The sequence below is a fragment of the Nycticebus coucang genome, chromosome 4, assembly GCF_027406575.1.
Source record: "Nycticebus coucang isolate mNycCou1 chromosome 4, mNycCou1.pri, whole genome shotgun sequence".
NCBI classification, from domain to species: Eukaryota; Metazoa; Chordata; class Mammalia; order Primates; family Lorisidae; genus Nycticebus; species Nycticebus coucang.
In genome coordinates, this window is record NC_069783.1 from 95,462,975 (window position 1) to 95,483,580 (window position 20,606).

The 20,606-nt window shown below is 40.9% G+C and overlaps 2 protein-coding genes and 1 non-coding gene across 10 annotated transcripts in view; 1 reads left to right on the forward strand and 2 right to left on the reverse strand.

The window, feature by feature from the left end:
• The first annotated feature begins 337 nt into the window (after positions 1 to 337).
• Positions 338 to 6,842, forward strand: RPL31 (ribosomal protein L31). Of its 5 annotated transcripts, XM_053589946.1 has the most exons (5): positions 731 to 833; positions 1,212 to 1,318; positions 5,058 to 5,183; positions 6,355 to 6,467; positions 6,773 to 6,842. In XM_053589946.1, the coding sequence occupies exons 2-5, from the start codon at positions 1,212 to 1,214 to the stop codon at positions 6,802 to 6,804; spliced, it is 378 nt and encodes a 125-aa protein (XP_053445921.1). In that variant the 5' UTR covers positions 731 to 833; the 3' UTR covers positions 6,805 to 6,842. The 5 variants fall into 5 exon arrangements, with proteins under 5 accessions (XP_053445918.1, XP_053445917.1, XP_053445921.1 ...); XM_053589943.1 differs by lacking the exon at positions 731 to 833 and adding an exon at positions 338 to 421 and having other exon boundaries at positions 6,355 to 6,842; XM_053589942.1 differs by having other exon boundaries at positions 728 to 833; positions 6,355 to 6,842.
• A 149-nt stretch (positions 6,843 to 6,991) lies between these two features.
• The window catches only part of TBC1D8 (TBC1 domain family member 8), a 131,829-nt gene continuing 118,214 nt past the window's right edge, over positions 6,992 to 20,606 (reverse strand). For 2 of the 4 annotated variants that reach the window (XM_053589931.1, XM_053589930.1), the window contains exons 18-20: positions 10,704 to 10,886; positions 10,296 to 10,393; positions 7,547 to 8,621 (exon numbers count right to left, since the gene is read on the reverse strand). In XM_053589931.1, the coding sequence (XP_053445906.1) occupies positions 8,169 to 8,621; positions 10,296 to 10,393; positions 10,704 to 10,886 (734 nt within the window). In that variant the 3' untranslated portion in view covers positions 7,547 to 8,168. The other 2 variants (XR_008379734.1, XM_053589933.1) reach the window with 2 other exon arrangements.
• On the reverse strand, positions 16,429 to 16,565 carry LOC128585238 (small nucleolar RNA SNORA2/SNORA34 family). The gene has a single exon (XR_008379961.1). It is a non-coding gene; the product is annotated as a small nucleolar RNA SNORA2/SNORA34 family (small nucleolar RNA).

The window sequence follows — 20,606 nt, forward strand, 5'->3', positions numbered from 1 at the left end:
TCTACTACTAGTCTCCTTGCCACCCACCTTGACCCTATTCCCAAGCTATTCAGTGCAGCCAAATTAATTTTAAAACATTTAATCGTAGTGCTGCACTCATGAAAACCCTTCGGTGACTCCTTACCACCTGTAATACTTACACTCTTGAGCAAGTACGACCCCAGAGTTTATCTAACTGCTCCAACCAAGAGCCTGGGAAGCCATTCTGCACGGGACTGTCCACGTGCTGCACCTCTCTCCCTTCTCTGCTCTGTTATCCTCTGCCAGTCCTTCCACACCCAGCGCAAGCCTCTCCTCTTTTCTGACCTTCCCATGGCTCCACCCTTCACGAGTCCAACGGGTTCGACGCCAGGGTGTCTGTAGGGGGTGCTGGTTTCAGCCAACCCCGGGCCCGCCAGCCAGGCACGTCGCCTGACACCTGGTCAGTAAATGCTGGTCGAATAAATGAATGAGAACAAAAGAGCGTCCCCTCTCGGTGGCCCTGCGCTCATGCCACTCTAGGCCCGGGTTTTGGCTTTCTCCGAAGACTTGGAGACATAGGTCCCGGAGAGCCACCTTCCGAACCCGCCCGCAGGAAATCACACTGGAGCGCACCGGTAGAAGGTGCGGCCCACCAGCCTGCCCAGGCCCCGCCCAGGTCCCGTCCCGTAGTTCCGCCCAGGCCCGCCTCCGAGGTCCGAGAGCCCCGCTTACGTCACAACCTCGACTTTTCTTTTTTCTAGTCTCACCCCTCCTCCGGGCTTGCCAGACGACCCGGAAGTTGTACTTGCACCCACCCCTTTCCTCCTCCCACAATTCCGCGCGCTCTTTCTTTCCAACTTGGGACCTGTAGGGTGAGTATGGTGATAGGGTCTCGGCTAAGGGAATCCAGCGTCATCCTCCTCTGGGATTGTACCGACTGGGACGTCGAGATCTCACCCCAATAGGCCTGAAGCTTCGCGTTCTGGGAAATGGGAATCCACACTGTGTTTAAAGGCTCTGGATCCTGGCGGGGAGAGTAGCTAAGCTTAGGGGATCAGGAGCCGCAGCAGTTTCCGGGTCCGGAACACCTAATGGGCGCATATGCGCGGTCCGCGGGGTGCCGGGCTTGGCACCAGGACTCTTTGGCACCAGGAAGCACGCCCTGAGCGGCAGCGTGGGGCCGGGTGAAACGGGAGGGAGGACTTGGCTTGGCCCTCTCTGCTCTGAACCTCCTCTTCACCTGCGTTTAGATGGCTCCCGCAAAGAAGGGTGGCGAGAAGAAGAAGGGCCGGTCCGCCATCAACGAGGTGGTGACTCGAGAATACACTATCAATATTCACAAGCGCATCCATGGAGTGTGAGTATTTCTGCAGTCGGCCGGGCACTCAGGTCTGCTTGTCATTCTCAGAAGTCTAACTAATCATCTGGGGCTAGAGGGCATGGAAATTACGCGTTTCCACTAAAGAATCGTAGATCTGTACTGCACGTACCCTACCTGAGGTTTACAGGATACTGCTCTGAGATTCTAAAATGAAAACGTGAGACCGAGTAGTTTTTGGACCGTCGATTTTGGAAAATTTGGTGATGATAAAATGAGAACATCAGTAACTCGTTGCTTTTGTGTTTGTTTTAACCCTGGACAGGCTAAAAGGTAAAAGATGTGTATTTGAGGGAAAGCAAACCTTTTTTTAATATTTAAAGACTGCTGGAACGTTAACTAAAAAGAGCTGTGTCCTGCCAAGAATGTGAGCACTTACATGGGAGTCATTGCGTTGCCTGACCGGCACAGACTGAGTTATAATACTAGAAGTGAAAACTTTCACATGTAGGAATGTATGGAGAAAGTTATAGGACATTGTGTGGTGGTGACCCAAGGATATTGTGGTTTTATGGTGTACGGAAATGTAAGGAGTGACTTTTTTTATTTTTTTACCGTGTGGGATTCCCGGAGAGTACGAAGAATTAGGTTACACTGATTGCAATTGTTAGATAAAGTATCTCTCATAATTGTGTCTCTTCCCCCCCCCCAAGTGTGTCATGCACCCTGACTCCCCAACCCCCTCACTTCTCCCCTCTCCCCACTTGCTCATTCCCCTACCCCGCCCCCTTTGTATTAGGTCATCTACTGCCTTCCTATTAGAATAGAGTACATTGGATTCTTGTGATACTTTACTAAGAAGAATGTGTTCCACTTCCATCCAGGTTAATACAAAAGATGTAAAGTCTCCATCTTTTTTAGTGGCTGAATAGTATTCCATGGTATACATGCACCACAGCTTGTTAATCTCCTGGGTTAGTGGCCATTTAGGCTGTTTACACATTTTGGTGATTGTAAATTGAGCTGGGATAAACAGTCTAGTGCAAATGTCCTTATGATAAAAGGGTTTGTCCCCCCTCCCTTTCTGGGTAGATGCCTAGTAATGGGATTGCAGGATCAAATGGGAAGTCTAATTTGAGTATTTTGAGGATTCTCCATATTTACTTCCCAAAAGGTTGTATTAGTTTGCAGTCCCACCAGCAGTGTAAAAGTGTTTATTTCTCTCCACATCCACATCAGCATCTGCAGCTTTGGGACTTTGGGACTGGGCCAAACTGGGGTTAGGTGTTAACTCAGGGTAGTTTTGATTTGCATTTCTGTGGTGATTAGGGACAATGAGCATTTTTTTCATGTTAGCTATTAGTCTGTCTGTTTAGAGAAGGTTGTATTCATCTCTCTTGCTCAGTGATACATGAGATTGTTGGATCTTTTTTTGTTGATTGAGTTTATCAAGCTTTTGTCCTATTCATAATATGCAAATATTTTTCCCCATTCTGCAGGTTGTCTGTTTGCTTTGGTGTTGTTTCCTTAGCTGTACATTAGCTTTTTCAGTTAATTATGTCCATTTGTTCGTTTTTATTATTGTTGCAATTGCCCCAGAAGTCTTCATAAAATCTTTCCCCAGGCCGATACCTTCAAGTGTTTTCCACACAGGAATGATTTTTAATAGCAGAATGTTAACATAGTTAAATACTGTTTGGTCATCAGTTTGGGTAGCAGAATTTCTTCAAACTGACTAGGCAGTATCAGTACCACTGGCTTTGTAGGGTTTAGGTGTACAGCAGCATTTATATACACATACTGGGCCTGACATCCTAGCCAAGTATTTACTGAGTCTGCCAAGGAGTGTCATGTATGTTTTATTTGGGGTCTCTTAGATAACTTCTGAGTCTAAAATCCGATGTCTTTGTGTGTTAGTCCTGGTTGTAAGTAGCTGCATCTTTCTCCTTTATTTGAAATGGGCATACACTCATTTAGGGGGCATGTCAAGCACTTAACTATATCAGGCACTGCCCTGGGCCTTGGAGATATGGCAGAGAACCAAAGACCTTACCTTCTTCCTTAATAACAGAGGAAGCTACGCAAGTATTTAGATATACAATGGTTTTTTAAAAAGTCCAAGGGAATTCAAGTCCTGGGTTGAAAGTGGAGCTGCCTTAAAACCCATACAGATGATGGAACACTTCTAAAGTATATGTGTGTGAGTTGCACAGGTGGGATAGAGTTTTAGATATTTTGTACTTTGTTGCAAGGTCATCCATGCTACTGTATCCTTGGGTCATTTTTCAGTCCTCAATTGATTGACAGTCATGACAATGCTTTATTCTTGAAATTCCAGGGAGTTGTCTTTGTTCTTCCTACTTCACTAGCTGCTTTTCAGTCTCCTCACGTCCCTCTTAATGTTGAGGAATTTCTTCTTTTCTCCCTATACCAGTGGTTCTCAACCTTCCTAATGCCACAACCTTTGAATATAGTTCCTCATGTTATGGTGACCCCCAACCATAAAATTATTTTTGTTGCTACTTCATAACTGTAATTTTGTGGGCGGTGCCTGTGGCTCAAGGAGTAGGGTGCTGCCCGGTATACTGGAGTGGCCGTTCAAGCCGGGCCTGGCCAAAACTCCAAAAATAAGCCTGTAATTTTACTACTGTTATGAATCGTAATGTAAATATCTGATGTGCAGGATGTATTTTCATTGTTAGAAAGGGGTTGCGACCTACAGATTGAGAACTGCTGACCTATACTTAGTAATAGCAACTAGCCTTATGGCTTCAAATATATTCAACTTATTTGACATCTTATGTATATGAACAGGAATCTCAGACTTATCATAACTACTGATGTTTGTTTCCACCCTAGCCTCTTCTCTTGTGGTCTTTGCTATTTCATTCATTGGCAATTTAGTAAATGCTGTGGGCTCTGCCTTCTAATGTTAACTTTTTTTCCCTGTGCCTAAATATTTTTCTTACAAATAACTAAATGGCTACTCTCGTTGCCATAGACCTAAAGTCCAGTAGCAGCTTGGCTATCTGTTGAAACTTCCACGCCTTTTCCATAACATTATCTCTTTTCCCCTGGTTTATCTTTCTCTGTAGAGCTCAATACCATTTGATGAACTCTATAGGTCACTTAAGCTATGTGAAGAACAAGATTTAGTCTGTTTTGCAGACTACTGTTATTTGTAGCACACTATTTGTAGATGGTTAGGTAGAGAAACAGCAAGGAGGCTGAAGAGGATAAAGCAAAGGAGAGAGGTTTGCATTCTCTAGGGTGGGATGAGACATCTCTTTACTGTGTTTGGTCATTACCTAGCTAGAATGGCCTTCACTTATCCAAATGCTTGGCCTTTTCAGCCTGTGTAAAGTTCTACACTGTTATGTTTTTCTTATTTAACTGAAAGCATAAAACTTAAATGAATCTGTATGCCTTCCTGTTGAAGAAAATGTTACTAGAACATTTGATCAGACAGGAGTTAATGAATGCACATAATGCTCTTGGGATAGTGCCTCCTGGCACATACCAGGAGCTCCAGAGAATTGACTAGTCCGCTATACTCCTTAAGATCCGCCTTCGTATTTCATATCCCTGCTCTTTAAGCATAGACCAAGTTAATTGCATTTGATGATCTGTTCAGAAACATGGCTTAAGACATGACAAATAACTATAAATTGTTTTCTAAGAGCTTCAGTGAAAATAGATTATGAACAATAACATTAAGGACTGTTATAACTATTTAAATTTGTGCTCATTTAATTTAATCCTTATGTTTGGATCTTAGGGGCTTCAAGAAGCGTGCCCCTCGGGCACTCAAAGAGATCCGGAAATTTGCCATGAAAGAGATGGGAACTCCAGATGTGCGCATTGATACCAGGCTTAACAAAGCTGTCTGGGCCAAAGGCATAAGGTACTAAAGTTATCTGTGTTAAGAGGTGAACTTTTACAATGACACCAGCTAATGTAGCTTACTCTGCACAGTCCATACAAGTTCGATCATGTAGTTAAGGCAGGTGACCTTAAATTACTGTGACAGTTACTGGGGGTGAGTTAGCATCTGCAGGGACGCTCTTTATGCACTAAGACCCAAGTGAAGGAGTCAGCTGTATGGGGCAGGAAAGAGCACTACATAGAGAGCAAACTTGGGTAAGGAGCAGAATGGTTAGAGTAGGGGTAGAACAAGTGATAGGAAGAGCAGTGGATGAGGATGCCGTCACTGCCGGGGGTCCACTGCAGGTCAGGGACTACTAAGCGTCCTGCAGCTAACAGGGTAGCTTCCCCAAACAAAACGTCAGTAGTGCTGAGGTTGGGAGGCCCTCCTTTAAAGTATGGTTGTGGGAGGGGGGTATCATGTAAGAGAGAGCTTAAGCTGTAAAGGACACTGTAAGTGCCAGAGCAAAAGGGAAGCCTGTTAGAGGAATGGCAATAAGGTGGGCTAGTTCATTGTGTGAAATGAGGGTCCCAGAGACTTGTCAGCATCTGGGTAACTTTTAAACCTTAGGGTTGGGTAAGATGACTGAGAAGAGAAACCTGAGACTCAGTTTAGTGGGGGGGCTAACATTTCAGGGTGTGGCAGAGGAAAGATGTGGTGTCACAAGAGCCAAAAGAAGTTTGTAGGACTCTGGGGCCTAGACAAACACCTAGAACAGCCTAGGGTCAATAATGGAAGGAAATAGAATTAGCCGCAAAGCCACTGAGAGGTTGTATAAGAAAGGATGAGTGGATTTTTCTGTATAATGTAGAAAAACTTTGTGCAGTATAGTTTGTAGAGTTTTAATGTTTCTTCAAATTTAAATATAACAGAAAAATCCCATACAAGATCTCACTGGTGATAGAAGCAAAAGACTAGCACAATTGGACCCAGATTTCTACTTAAGAATATTGGGTTGCCTTAACGTGTCTTAACAGGCATGCATCCTGAGATGACACCTGGGGACATACTTTATTTTCCAAGGAACTGGTAAGCCAGGTTAGACCAAAAGTTGGAGCATGAGAAGCAGGGAGATGTGTGAATACAGCTGCTGGCTACTTTTTTGAAAGGAAGCATTGACTTTAGCAGCAAATTTATATATTTTTATTAGGAATGTCCCATACCGTATCCGTGTGCGGTTATCCAGAAAACGCAATGAAGATGAAGATTCACCAAACAAGCTCTATACTTTGGTTACCTATGTACCCGTTACTACTTTCAAAAGTAAGTTCCATCCCATAAAGCTGCTTAAAGTACATTATAAGATACTCTTAGCTCTGTTTCAGCCTGAATTCATCTCTTTGGCAAATAGGGAGTGACAGGTGTGGTCGTTACACCTTTTTGTAAATTGCGTGTTGGTGTAATAAGATGTAACAGAATACATAAACTGGTCTGTATTGGGTTTGTAAAAAGGTCGTGGGAAATGGAATGCTACTGTGTGCCCAGACTCGTCTAGAAAAGGTTTTGGGAGTGTTCAAATATGAAACGTGATGTGGATGTGGAAGTAAAAACTGTCACTTCTTTTGCAGATCTACAGACAGTCAACGTGGATGAGAACTAACTGGTGATTGTCAGACATACCAAATAAAATTATAAAATGACCATCGTGTGTTGGTTTTCCTTTTCTAGTTGCAACATAAAAAAATGTGCTTTCGTTAATCCTAAGGCAATTCCCAATTATGGGAGCATTTGGAGAGCTTTTCCTAAATACTGATGCCCAGGCTCCCTTTCCCCTATCTGTCTCTTGGAGTTTATTCGAAAGGGCCTAAGCAGGTTTCCAAAGTTGAACTACAACCTGGCTTGAGAACCTCTGTCCTGGGTAGTTGAGAAATGGCAGGCGTGATGTTAATGATTTTATACCTGCATGTTTTGTTAATGCTACAATAAACATTTTTCCAAAAACCAGGATATAGAATTCAGTTGTCATTGGCCACTTATCACATTGTAAGAAACATTAAAATGATAACAATTGATCTTAGATTTAATGATATAAACATTGTAGTATTTAATCTGCCTATATCTGTATTGAGTATAATTGTCTTTAAAAAACAATTGATTTCTTGATGAGGTTAACAAGAACAAAACTATTAAATTCATCCTTAAAGTGTAACAGGATTATAATTCACCATTTATGCTACTGCTCTATCCAAAATGCTGCCATAAAGGTCTCAGAATCCCCATTGGTGATGGTAGTACCCAGCAAAGGTGGGGGTTGAGGAGCTTCTACAGTTGGCATTCCATCCCCTGAAGCCATAGATGGGCTGTATCCACTAATTAGCATACTCTACACCTGGAGATAGTAACAAAGGTAAAAGGAAAAGTCAATACAAAATGTTTTTTATTAAAAAACTTGAGGCCAACATTAAAAGTATGCTTTGTACACATTTTTTGAAGGACATATAAAGTGGATAATAACCAAATATATTAAAACGGTTTCAATTACCAGCATTGAAACAAAAAATTAGTGCAAAAAAAGCCAAATACAATTGCACAGATAGTGGACTCGATCTTGAAAGTGGGCATGATTCTTGACCTCTTACGTTATTCCCAGTGAAAAATGAGGGCTTGGGGCTTACCTTGTCCCTTGGCTAGTAAGCCATATTTGACTTGTGTCCCATCCAAGGACAAAATCATGCTGGCATCTCAGCACAAGTGCCCATTTCACCAAATGGATAAAAGATTGGGAGTCCAGTATCAAGGGAACTGATGGATACCCTGGAATACTGACATTGTCCAATGGAAGAATAAATAGAACTGCGTGAGGGCTGTGTCCATTCTGGCTACAGTTGCAGGTTTATTCAGATACCCGGTTTGTAAAATGTTACTCAGGAGACTGAGATCTGGGTTTATGGGTGACAACCCAAGAAAACAGTCTGGTCGTGCTTTGGCATGGCAGACTCCAGTGTTCTAGCAACTGCTGTCTTGCTACAAGTTAGTCAGCTTGAGTTCAGGCTGTGACTGGCGGCTCACTTCAAAGGTTTTAAGATTGTACTGATTGAGCTTGGCATTTTGAAGTTTGGATTTCATGTCTAGTGGCTTTTCAAAAAAGTTTACTAATGATTGTTCAGTCAGAAGTGATGCTAAAATGTGTTCTAGGGAAACGGTCCAGTCCCCTTCTGCCTCAGCAGGAAATGCCTGGGAGTCTTGGGGAGTCTTCCCAGTGTCTACAAAGACTGAGTCCTGCTCCAGAGAGGGTGCTGAAGCCTGCAGCTCCTCCAAGCACTCCTGGGAGCAGCTCCCAGAGCTGCTTCGCTGCCCCACCTCTCCGATCTGCAGTAGCAGAGTGGTGACCGTGGCAATGGCTTGATACAAATCATTTTCTTCTGGATCTTCGTGGAACATACTGTACAGAGTTTTACAGAACTGGATAAATTCTCTCTGAAATTAAAAAAAAATAAAGCTGTATTCCTTTGTTCTTTGAGAAGATCACACATTACTTTTGAAGAAGAATATAAATAAAGATAGTCCCCACCCTTTCAATCTGAAAGCTCTATTAACACTGATGACTCCAGGATGTGTTGCTGCTTATCTATACAGTAAGTATTAATAAGAAATGTGTAGACCTTCCCAGAGGATGTGCACACTCTAGCCCACCAAGTCAACTCCACTGTTCCCAAAGGAACCAGAGCAATGTATGGGCCAGACATGGTGGCTCACATCTGCAATTCTAGCACTCTGGGAAACTGAGGTGGGTGAACTCAGGAGTTCAAGACCAGTCTGAGGAGAAGCCATCTCTAGTAAAAGTAGAAAAATTAGCCAGACATAGTGGCTGGCACCTGTAGTCCCAGCTACTCAGGATCACTTGACCCCAAAAGACTGAGGTTGCTGTGAGCTATGACGCCATGGCCCTCTACCCAGGGCAACAAAGTGAGGGTCTGTCTCAAAAAAAAAGTAACAGAGCAATGTACAGATTTATATAAGGATCTGTAAAGCTAGGGTTTATAATGGACATTGGAAACACCTGAAGTACTATGATTAAATAAAATTATGGCATGTTCACCTAGTGGGAATACCATGCAGGGTATAAAGTTTGTAAAATGAACTAGAACAGTGATGCTTAATGTTTTCTCAAATTACATGCACATTCCTGCTGAAATTTATAATCTAATGTAGGAGAGATGCTTTGGGTTGGATTTAGCTATATAATTACTCTAGGAATAGAAAAATGGTTGAGATCTACTAATTTAACAACTATTTAATGATTTGGAGGAAATATCCATAATTATTTTGAAGTAAAGGAAAGTATTAACATGGCCCATTTTTGTTTAAAGCACATCTATAGCCAAAACAATGTTACGTACATCAAAATGTTACTGGCAGCTTTGGGTGATGAGATTTAAATGACTTTATCATATATCCAAGGAGCAGAATGAAAATCTGAAGTCCCCACCATAGTAGACAGAGCAGCATTTCTCAAATGTGCTATAAAATACTGATCCCACAAGATGTTCTGTGGCTAAAAAGATCGAGAAACTTTGCATAGTAACTCTCTCCTGAAGGCTCACAGTAAACAGTAAATCACAGTATGATTTAAATAAAGGAACGTTTTTAACTTTAAGCTGTATTTCCTAAGTATTGGGTGGGAACATCTTTCAAAATAAAAAGAAACCCTGCCACCATCATATACACGTAGCATAGAACCCTTTACCAGAAAATGCCCAGAGAATTTAGAGACGTATATCACATATTTATGATTTCCAGGAAAATGAAGAGAGTACATGAATGTTTTTTAAGAGGAGAATGATATATCTACGGTGACCCCAAATGCATAAATCTTTATCAAAACCTGGATAAATCAATCTAGTACAACTCTTCAAAAACACGCAGAGCTCTGCATAGCAGCTTCCTGTTGTGAAGAGCTTTAAATATCTGGACTATCTGAATTGATTACAGTTTGAATATTTCCCATTTAATCACCACGACATTCAGCTACGCAAAGTTACAAGATCCTGACTCTGAAGGTAAAAGGGCCCAAGCTCAATTCTCAAATTAATCACCTGACAAAATCATTTGGCAAAATGGCTAATTTCCCACACAGAAGAAAGTTGATACCTGGCTCATTTTGGGCAACTCTTTCTCAGTTTTATCTTTTTCTTTGGCTAAATCCTTAATCATCTGCTTCAGCTGTTTCTGATAATCAACTGCGTCACCTTGAGAGAAAGGAAAATAACATATAGTTTCAATGAAAGCAAAAAGGATAATGCGTAGGAGAGGATAGCCAGGGGATGAGGAATTCCACTAAGGAACCTCATTGTAAAAGTGTGAAAAGCAAGAGATTCCTGGGAGAAACAGTTTGCTTTACAGCTGACCATGGATGAGGGGTGTCAGCTGGGGGACTTCTGCTACAGGAGAACCTGGGAAATGGCCAACAGGAGGAAGGGACTTGGTGGGAGGCGGGTGCACTAGCAACACTTCCACTGGGAAGGTTTCTGGCCTCTGAAAGCAGTGGGCTGTGTTCACCTGGCTGCTGTAAGGAGTGGTGAACACCGCATGCCTGCCCGCTGCGGGAGCACACCCCAGAGAGGACATACAGCAGTGCAAAGAGGTACATGCCATTGGGCTTTCCGAAAACCAGGGGTCTTGATGTCGACAACAGAGGACTCTTCAATGGTGACTGGCTGTCACAGTCATTTTCAGTGAGTGCTTAAAAAAAAAGACAGAGAGAAAGGTTTAAACTGAACAAATTTTCTGTCTAACCCAAAATGACAAAGTAAAGCTTTCTAGGCTAAACTACAGACTAAGCCAGCAGCTCCCAACTGTGAGCTGTGGTCTTTGCAGGGTCCTTGAACCCAAATGCATTGCCTGGATACACAGAGGAAAGAAAAGGCCACCAGGTCTGTCTTTTCCTTGATGTATATGGCTATTGCTGTGATTAATAAGTTACAAATTCACAGAAGGAAAGTGCTGATGTTCACCTGGAAAACTGTATGTAGTAAAACTATTTTGTAAAGCTAAAATATGTACATATACACACATAAATTATACATATAACATACTCCAGAAATAAATACACTAGATCTCTGGATGGTGGAATAATTCATAATTACTTTAAAATTTTCATTATATTATTTCTTTATAATTAGCACATACTGCTATACTTACATAATTTCTTTAAAAGTTGAAAAAAGCTTTACTGAATTCATAGCAGCATTTTATTAGTAGTAGTTTTTTTTTTTTTCCACAGTTAAATTATGTTGATCAGTAGGTGTTTTCTTTAAAGGATACCAAAAATAAAACTGTATCTGAGCACTTATACATTGCCAGTAGAAATGTAAAATGGTTTAGTCATTTTGGAAAGCAGTCTGGCAATTCCTTAAAAAGTTAAACAGAAATTATCATTTGTCCCAGAAATTCCAGTCCTAAGTGTACACCCAAGAAAATGGAAAATGTTAAGTACTCACAAAAACACATGCACAAATATTCATAGTATTGTTCATAGCAGACAAAAAACAACCCAAATGCTGAATAAACAGTGGAATAAAAGTCATACAATGGAATATTATTTGGACATAAAAAGGAATGAACTATTGATAAATGCTACAGGATGAATCCAGAAAATATTACACTAAGTGAAAGATACCAAATACAAAATACATCAACTCCATTTATATGAAATGTCCAGAACAAGCAAATCTGTAGAAAAAGCAAGTTGTCTAGGATTATGGAAAGTGAATGGATTGGGAGCAACAGCTAAAGGTATGAGGTTTATTTTTATGGTAATAAAATGTTCTAAAACTGTGGTGATGACTGCAAAACTCTGTGAATGTACAAAAAAAATTGAATTGTACACTTGAAATGGGTGATTTTCCTGGTATATGAATTATAGATCAATAAAGGTGCAACAAAATAATAATAATCGGGGTGGGGGGTGACAAGGAAGAATCCTCATGTTTTAAAAAAGGTTGCAACTTACTAGCAAGCCATTCCTGAGAATAAATCAAAGGCAAAATTCAGCTGTGGTTCAACGAATCCACAAGATGGCACCACAGTTTTGAAAAGCTACCCTCTTTCTTTGGAAGACTGGTTTGTTTACTCATTTTTTTCTTTTTCTAATGTTTCGTGTCTTTTTCCTTACAACAAAGATACTGAGTCACTTTTTTCCAACTTTGCCCATAACAAATTCCATGCAGTGGCACATGTGAGAATCCACTCAGAAACTGAATAGGAGGAAAATTAAAAACCTGGGGTAGTCAGGACGGACGTATAGTAGAAGCTCTCAAAGGTGACCACCCAAGTAACAGATTGGTCAACATACAGAGGTGTTCAGCAGAAGGAACTAGGTCTACTGCGCTGACACGCACATGTGGTGACCATCTGGTCTATGAAAATTAGGTCAACTTAAGGAAGTGGTCAGTGTAGGAAGATGGTCAGCGATTGAGGTTCTACTGTGGATTTCCCAGGAACAGCTGCTGGGATGCCGAAGAGCTTGGTATACCTGGTGGTGCCCATACTCAGTGGGTAGGGCACCAGCCACATACACCAAGGCTGGTGGGTTCAAACCTGGCCTGGGCCAGCTAAAACAACAATGACAACTGCACACACACTCAAAAATAGCCGCGCATTGTGGCGGGCGCCTGTAATCCCAGCTACTTGGGAGGCGGGACTAGCTTAAGGCAAGAGAATAGCTTAAGCCCAAGAGTTTGAGGTTGCTGTGAGCTGTGACACTACAGCACTCTACCCAGGGTGGCAGCTTGAGATTCTGTCTCAAAAAAAAAAAAAAAAAAACAATACAGAGCTTGGTATACCAAAAAGGAGAAACCCATGTACACACAAATGACTAACAAAATGCTCTAATGTGCACAGATTGATGAGAGCACACAAAATCAGCGATTAATTCAGGGGGTGGTGCATGTCCAGAAGGGAGGCAGGGAACAAGGAACCAGAAAAGCCAACCAATCCCCTGAGCAGAGGCCCCCAGCTTCTCTGCCAGCATGGCACACACAGAAAATGACACCAATGGGCTGGACGTGGGGACACTGCAGGAGATGTGAGGCTCACTTTGCAAAGTCCTTCCATAATCTGTTTACAATCAGGATTATAGAATACAATGCAGAAGGGAAAATAGTAAATACTAAGTGTATATATGATCTTTATCCTTTCAACCTTTTTAAATGAGATCCTCAAACTTTTATAAATGTGACCTTATTTTACACTCTTGTATAAATATATGTAGCTTATAATCCAAGACTATACATGGACGGAGAGACATTTTCTATGAAAGTGTTCACTAAGTCTCTATTACACTAGTTAAAATCACATAAAGGATTTACATTTACAGACAAAGTCTGAGGTGGGGGTATCTGAAAAAGCCCCATCTCAGACTTTTGTTTTAATGTAGTGGATAACTTCAGCACTTCAACAGACAGTTTCTCCTTTTGACTTCAAATCCATGTGCATGGTTTTAATTTTTATATCATTGTCATTACCACTGCCATCTTCATCACTTTCTAAATGGGATACCTGCAGAGGGAACCCGCCAGTTCCATCAGAAGTGTTATCATTCTGGGAGAAGAGCACATGTACTGCTTTGAACACAATTTGGCCTTCAGATGTCACTGAGGCACCATCATCAAAACACCACCATGCCTCCCCAGGCTTCTTTCTTGCAAAAGCAGCGCGGCACCCTCCCCCGTACCCTCTGGGGGCTGGAGATAACAATCAAATTATAGCAGCAATGACTGACTTGCGTTTGGATTAATTAGGAATTCTGATAGAAAAATCAACTAAGTATCCAATTTGTTTCTCAGATACCTTCGGTAGGAAAAATCACTTGAGATACAACAACTGGAAGCAGGGATCATAAATCCAATTTCTAAGTGGCTTTTGACAATTTGGATAAAACTAGAGATCTGCAGCACTAACTTTTCTTTTGTTGAAAAGATGCAGCAATCTTTTCTGTTTATCATTTGTTTGGTTTTACTTTAGAGAAAGGATCTCACTGTGTTGTTGCCCAGGCTGATCTGAACTTCAAACTCCTGGGCTCAAGTGATCCTAGTGCCTCAGCCTCTCAGATTGCTGGGATTACAAGTGTGAGCTACCACACCCGGCTTAAATTCATAAAAGGTTTTTAAGGAAGCTCATACTCTACACTTCCTATGTTTCAAAATCCTGGGTGACAGTTTCAACTCAGGATACCAATCCAAAACTAGAATAGATTTTTCATCTAGCCTAAGCTGCCTAGTATCAAATCAAATATGCCTTGTACCCTCTCTAATGTAGCTGTTATCAGTATTGCCCAAACGGTTGAACTGGGATGTAACCTCAACACATCATCCACTGTCAGAATCAGTATCTCCTCCAACTGACTCTTGAGAATGACTGCGTTCATTCTCAGAGGAAGTTCTTAATCCTGGCTGGATTCATCACTTAGCCAGTCTGCTTCCACTTTACTTGGCGAGCCTTCTTCGTGTATCCCATCTGGCCCACTCCTATTATTATTTTGGTCCTTAGAAGATTGCAGGGATCCTTCAGTTTCTTGGGTTCCAGTAGGTATCTTGATATCTTAGCATGCTCTCAGAAGCAGGAGCGTACAGTTTATCATCTTCAGCGTTGTTTCTTTGTATAATCGTAAGACAAGGCTGAGTACAGAGTGAAGAACCAATATGGTGAATAGAAGCTGAGGGCCAAACTTTTCTCTTAGGCAAACAGGAGACTCATGCTCTGTATCTCTGATATTTATTTCAAATACATAATATATCCCATTCCATAATGTTATTAAAGTTTTCATCCACAGTAAACATTCTGTGAAGTCTATGATTGTATAGAGTCGCATGTTGCTTAATTCCAGAGATACATTCTGAGAAATTTGTTGGTAGGGGATTTCATGGTTATGTGAACATGACCGGTGCACTTACGCAAACCGAGATGGTATAGCCTACTGCACACCTAGGCTATATGCTCCTAGGCTAAAAACCTATACAGTCATGTTACTGTACTGAATACTGTAGGCTGTTCCAACACAAGGTAACATATCCTGACACAGAAAAGGTACATCAAAAAGACAGTATAAAAGATGAAAACATGGCCCACCTGTCTAGGGCACTCATCGTCAATGGAGCCTACAGGACTGGAAGCTGCTCTGGTGAGTCAGCAAGTGGTGAGAGTGAAGGTGGAGGCCTAAGACATTACTGTACTCTACTGTGAACTCTGTAATCCTCTACCTTTAGGCTACATTAAATTTATTTAAAAAAAAAAAACTGTACTATGATGGTACTATTTCATTAGGCAATAGGAACTTCTCAGCTCCTTACACCTTTAAGGAACCCCTGCTGTCTTTGTGGCCCACCACTGACCAAAGGGCACCTGAGGATACACATCAGTACCTATGGTCTCCCCCAGAGGTTCTCTTGGTAAAGTGGACTGTACAAAGATCATGCAGCTTTCCAATTATACCGTGTAGGTTTGTTTCCAGAAACATTTTGACTGATACATTTCCAAGGTATGTTCTTTCATCATAGGCAAAAGGATCAAACCTTACTGAAATCTTAGCATGCTCAGAAGTTTTTAATATTATTTTCATACTAATGTTAATAGTGAAACAGTAGGTGCAATCCCTATTAGGGCTTTAAAATGATGACAGACACCACCAGTGAGAAACAGGAAAGAAGGTGGAAGCAAATAGCATCTTTCTGTTCTTGAAAGTCCTTTCTTGCCATTACTGTCCTGACTGAGGACCAGAATGGTTGCAATATTGTCAATTCTACTTCAAGGGTGTGACCCTTCTGTGTATCAACCAGCTCCTCCCTTCCCAGACGGATGAAATGTTGACATTTTTTTCAGCTAGGGTGACTGGATTTTAAAACCCATCAACACTTTCTCACATCAAGTATTTCCAAATAACCAAAGTTCCCCTCATTAATCCACAAATATTTCTGCCCTTGTTCTACAATTGTATTTTAGAATTCAAATCACAACCTGATTCAACACCACTAACGAAGCATTTTAACTCCCTTTCTTTCTTTTCTTTTTTTTTTTTTTTTTTTTACTGTAGAATTATCTTTTTATTTTGGGTAAAAACCCACAGTCATTTGGGGGAGCTGTAATTAAGATTTAACAGCATTATAATTCTAACAAATAACTTAAATATCCTTGTGAGATAAATACAGTAGTATTTTATGGGTATTTTGGAACCCGACAGTATTAAGACTACAAATCACACTAGCCTACATCTATCACCAATGACTCATACTGTTTCTTTCTAATGAATTGACCATTACATTTCCAAAGTTCTGAAATGGCCAACGAACCATAGAAAGATAATTCTTTAGGCTCCTGCTTGAAAGCAACAACTTCAGCAAACTGCTGGCCTTGATTCAGGGCCAACTAACTCCCTTTTTTTCTAAGTTGAAATTTTGCTTTGAGCCCTTATGTTGTCAGTAATGTTACTGTCACTCCCTGCGCTCTTTCAATTTTCAGTCAAGTTCACTCGGGTTTTCAAACATTTTAAGTCCTTGTTTTAAAACCAATAACTATTCTTAACCAGATTACAAATTGGAATTATTCCAAAGATTTTCCCTTTTAACTCAACTTCTTCGCAAAACTCTTTCTTTAGACAGCAAATCACCTGGTTATGGGTAAGACCTCAGAATGAAACCTCTGCTTCTTCACATAAAACTGAACACAAAGACTGGAGCAGCTCGAATTTTACTGGATTCGGTGTTTTAGGAACATTATTTGATGTGGCTCCCTAGCAGGCGGCACACCTTTGGAGAGCTACTCTGTGAATACAACAATGTCAGAGCTTCCAGAAGGAACTCCCAATGTAAGGGGTACCACAGTTCTGCTCTCAGTATGCAAACTCAAAGAAGGCCCCCACCTGTCTCATTTGTGTGTGTTCATCGACTATTTCCAATATATTAACTCTCGGTAGTTTATTCTGATGTTTCTTTCCAATAAAAATAACATTCTCCCAGGAAGTTCTGCTTTGGAAGTCCAATTAGTATAATTAATTGAGCAAAATAACCAATATCTGTAGATGTACCACTCTGCAATGAAAACTCCTGATTTCGCAATCTTCTGGAATTTTCTTCATCTGTACATCACTTGGCAGGGCATTAAATCATCTGTAACATGTCTTTCTAGGCTCTTGTGCTAAACAGTGTTGCAATCGCCAAGGAGCCAATCAAGTGAGCTCTTACGGAACTGTGCGAGGCTCCCGAGTTGCAGCCACATACGTTTACCACCAACCTCACAAAAGACCCTGGTCTCCTATTACTACTTGGGACAGTACCAAGCTCTCTCTACAGAAGGTGAGTGTTTGGGTACCAATGTGCCTGTTTGATACTATGGACTTCTCCACTGGCAAATAAGACTTGGGGGGCATGAGGTAGGGTGGGGAGGTGGGGGGCTGAGCTAGGAGGGCTGCAGGTAGGGTGTGAAGAAAAACGACGACGCTCCAATGGGCAACAATTGCAACCTTCCATTATGCTGAAATAGGACTCGTTTAATCTCCTGTCTTCCTTTTATTCCTCCTCAGAGATGGCAGAAGATCTTTCCATTTACTGTCTGGGCAAAATTATGATCTTCTGGAAGAAGGCTTTCCTTACCCTTAGAATCCAGATGCTGTGAGAGAAGTAAGGAGTAAGGAAGTATTCTGCTACTTATACCCTTCAGCAGCATTCCACCAGCAGACCCGCTGCCTGTGATCATATACAGGTGAAACATCTTAGGTCTCCAAGAAATCTTTTTATTTCTGCTTTTTCTTTTTCTCTACTGTTTGAGATGTCTTGTTACTCAGCTGGCACAAGAACTGCCAAACAAAGGAGTATTTAACACTCAAGCAGAAAATACTAATGAGGCTGCCAAAAAAATGATGGAAGAGAATGAAACACTAATATGGATCCTGAAAACCTATGGCAAGGACGAGGGAAATATTCTAGAAGCAGAAAACAAAAAACCTAGTAGAACAGCAGGAAAAACTGAAAATTGAATTTAAGAAGACTTCAGATGCCCTTTGCATGGCACAATATGGTGTGATGACAATGAAGATGAAATCAGAGAGACTTTTTGAAGAATAGAATCAACTCCTGAGAGAACATTTAGAACTTCAGGATCTTTTAGGAAAGAGAAACAAGAAAGGGCTGTGAACTTCAGGAAAGAAGATTGTGATACGTTTATCATGTTAGTCTCTCGAAGATATAAAATTCATTTCAGAAAAATGCACCATGACTGGTTAGTAATTTTGTAATACCATGCAGAGGCTGTATCGTAATGGCATTATTAAAATATTTGATGATATTTCAGATATATTGAAAAGTCTTTATTCCAGCTCTTAAGAACAATATAAGCATGTTAAATGCCATATTTACATATTGATTAACAACACTGGTGCACTGTTTACCAATTACAGGAAAAATGTATTAGCCAGTTACTTTCAAAATTAGACTTAAGCTGCATAAAACCATTAATAACCTTGAAAGCTTTGATGATTTTTTGATAATAATAATCTATTTAGTCTCGGCTCCTGTAGCTCAGCGGCTAGGGCACTGGCCACATACACCAGGGCCAGCAGATTCGAATCCGGCCCGGGGCCTGCCAAACAACAATGACAACTACAACAAAAAAATAGCCAGGCATTGTGGTGGGCGCTGTAGTCCCAGCTACTTGGGAGGATGAGGCAGGAGAATGGCGTAAGCCCAGGAGTTTAAGGTTGCTATGAGCTATGACGTCACAGCACTCTACCAGGGGTGACAAAGTGAGACAGAGTCCACTGGGCATCTTGGCTTAGGGGAGACTGCTGTGCATGCTCTAATAGTTGTAAACACCATCAGGATCCCATGGCCCTGGAAGCCTCTGCAGAGCATACCAGACTCCCTAGGCTCCTGGCTGAGAAGTTCCGGCCCAGGCACCATCCAACTCCAGAACCACAGCCTAGTGGCCAGGGACTATCTGGGATTTCTAATTCATGTCTAGTAGTTTTGAAGTTTTAGTGAACTATTCTAGGGAATTATTATTATTATAACAAATTATTATAAAATAAATAATAATAAATAAAATATAATATAAAATAAATAATAATAATCTATTTATCAGATGATGATGTTGTGTTTGAAAATAGTGTTTGGTATCAAAAAATTTATTCGCAGAGTAAATAAGGATAACCAATCAGAATTAGCCACTTTATTTAAAGGAGACAGAGTCAGAAAGAACAACCAATGACCTCGGTTTTTCTTAAGCCTGATGATACTATGGTTTACTCTAACAAGATAGCTGCATTGATAATTATATTTTTGGTGTTATGCTTCTGCACCTGTTGGACTGGTTTTTGTTGACATTTGTGTTAATAATGCGTATTAGTAGGTCTTCTACCTTTTCACGTTTATCTAGTAATAAAGTTTATATCTATTTGCATAACTGCCATAGTACTCAACTGCATTTATTTTATAACAATGTGGAATTCTGAAATTGAAAAGTTAATCTATAACATATCCAAAAATCAATGTTTCCTATGGTTGTTAGAGTTACTAATTATACAAATATTATCTGAAGTATACACACTTGTGTCAAACAAAAAAAGACATTTGGGCTAAAGCGAATTCTTCAAGCACACAAATTCAAATTTGAGGTAATCCTCATACTTTCTAGTTAGTGATTGTTTAAATAGTTTTTTCCTGACTAGTTTGTCTCACCTTTAAAAAAGTTATTCATAATGATAAAATGCATTTAAGACTAAAAGCAAATATTTTTTAAGCAGAAAATTCCGGAAATAAACATTCGTAAGTTTCAAATTGCACACAGTTCTTAGTAGCATGATAAAGTCTCATACTATCCCACTCCATCCTGCCTGGGGTGGGAATCGTCCCTGCCCGGTGGATCCATACTGCGTGCGCTCACACTATACCTGCTACTTGCTCATTAGTCATTTAGTAGCCATTTCGGTTATCAGATCAAAAAAACATACTGTACAAAAGAAGGATTAAGCACCATCTGAGGTTTCAGGCATCCACTGGGCGTCTTGGCTTAGTGGGGTCTGCTGTGCATGCTGTGATAGTTGTAAACACCATCAGGATCCCAAGGCCCCAGAAGCCTCTGCAGAGCATACCAGCCTCCGTAGGCTCCTGGCTGAGAAGTTCTGGCCCAGGCACCATCCAACTCCAGAACCACAGCCTAGTGGCCAGGGACTATCTGGGATTTCCAATTCACATCTAGTAGTTTTGAAGTTCTAGGGAACACCTTACCAGGTTTCCTTGTTCTGATTTCTGTCAACATCACATCTGACCTTATAGGCTTCAAAACAGCTTCCTTTGTTCTTAGTTACCAATGCTTAAATTTGAAGAAAGCATGGTCTTATGTGCAGGAAAAATGAAATCCTTCAAACTCTGTAACCTAAAAAAACCATCTAGTAAGGTAACCAGGGTCTGGCTC

Excerpts from the sequence above, each read along its gene's own strand:
- RPL31 (XM_053589943.1), top strand. The coding sequence starts at position 1,212 with ATGGCTCCCGCAAAGAAGGGTGGCGAGAAGAAGAAGGGCCGGTCCGCC. Across the intron at positions 1,319-5,057 it reads CACAAGCGCATCCATGGAGT|GGGCTTCAAGAAGCGTGCCC; the intron begins GTGAGTATTTCT and ends TTTGGATCTTAG. Across the intron at positions 5,184-6,354 it reads GTCTGGGCCAAAGGCATAAG|GAATGTCCCATACCGTATCC; the intron begins GTACTAAAGTTA and ends TATTTTTATTAG.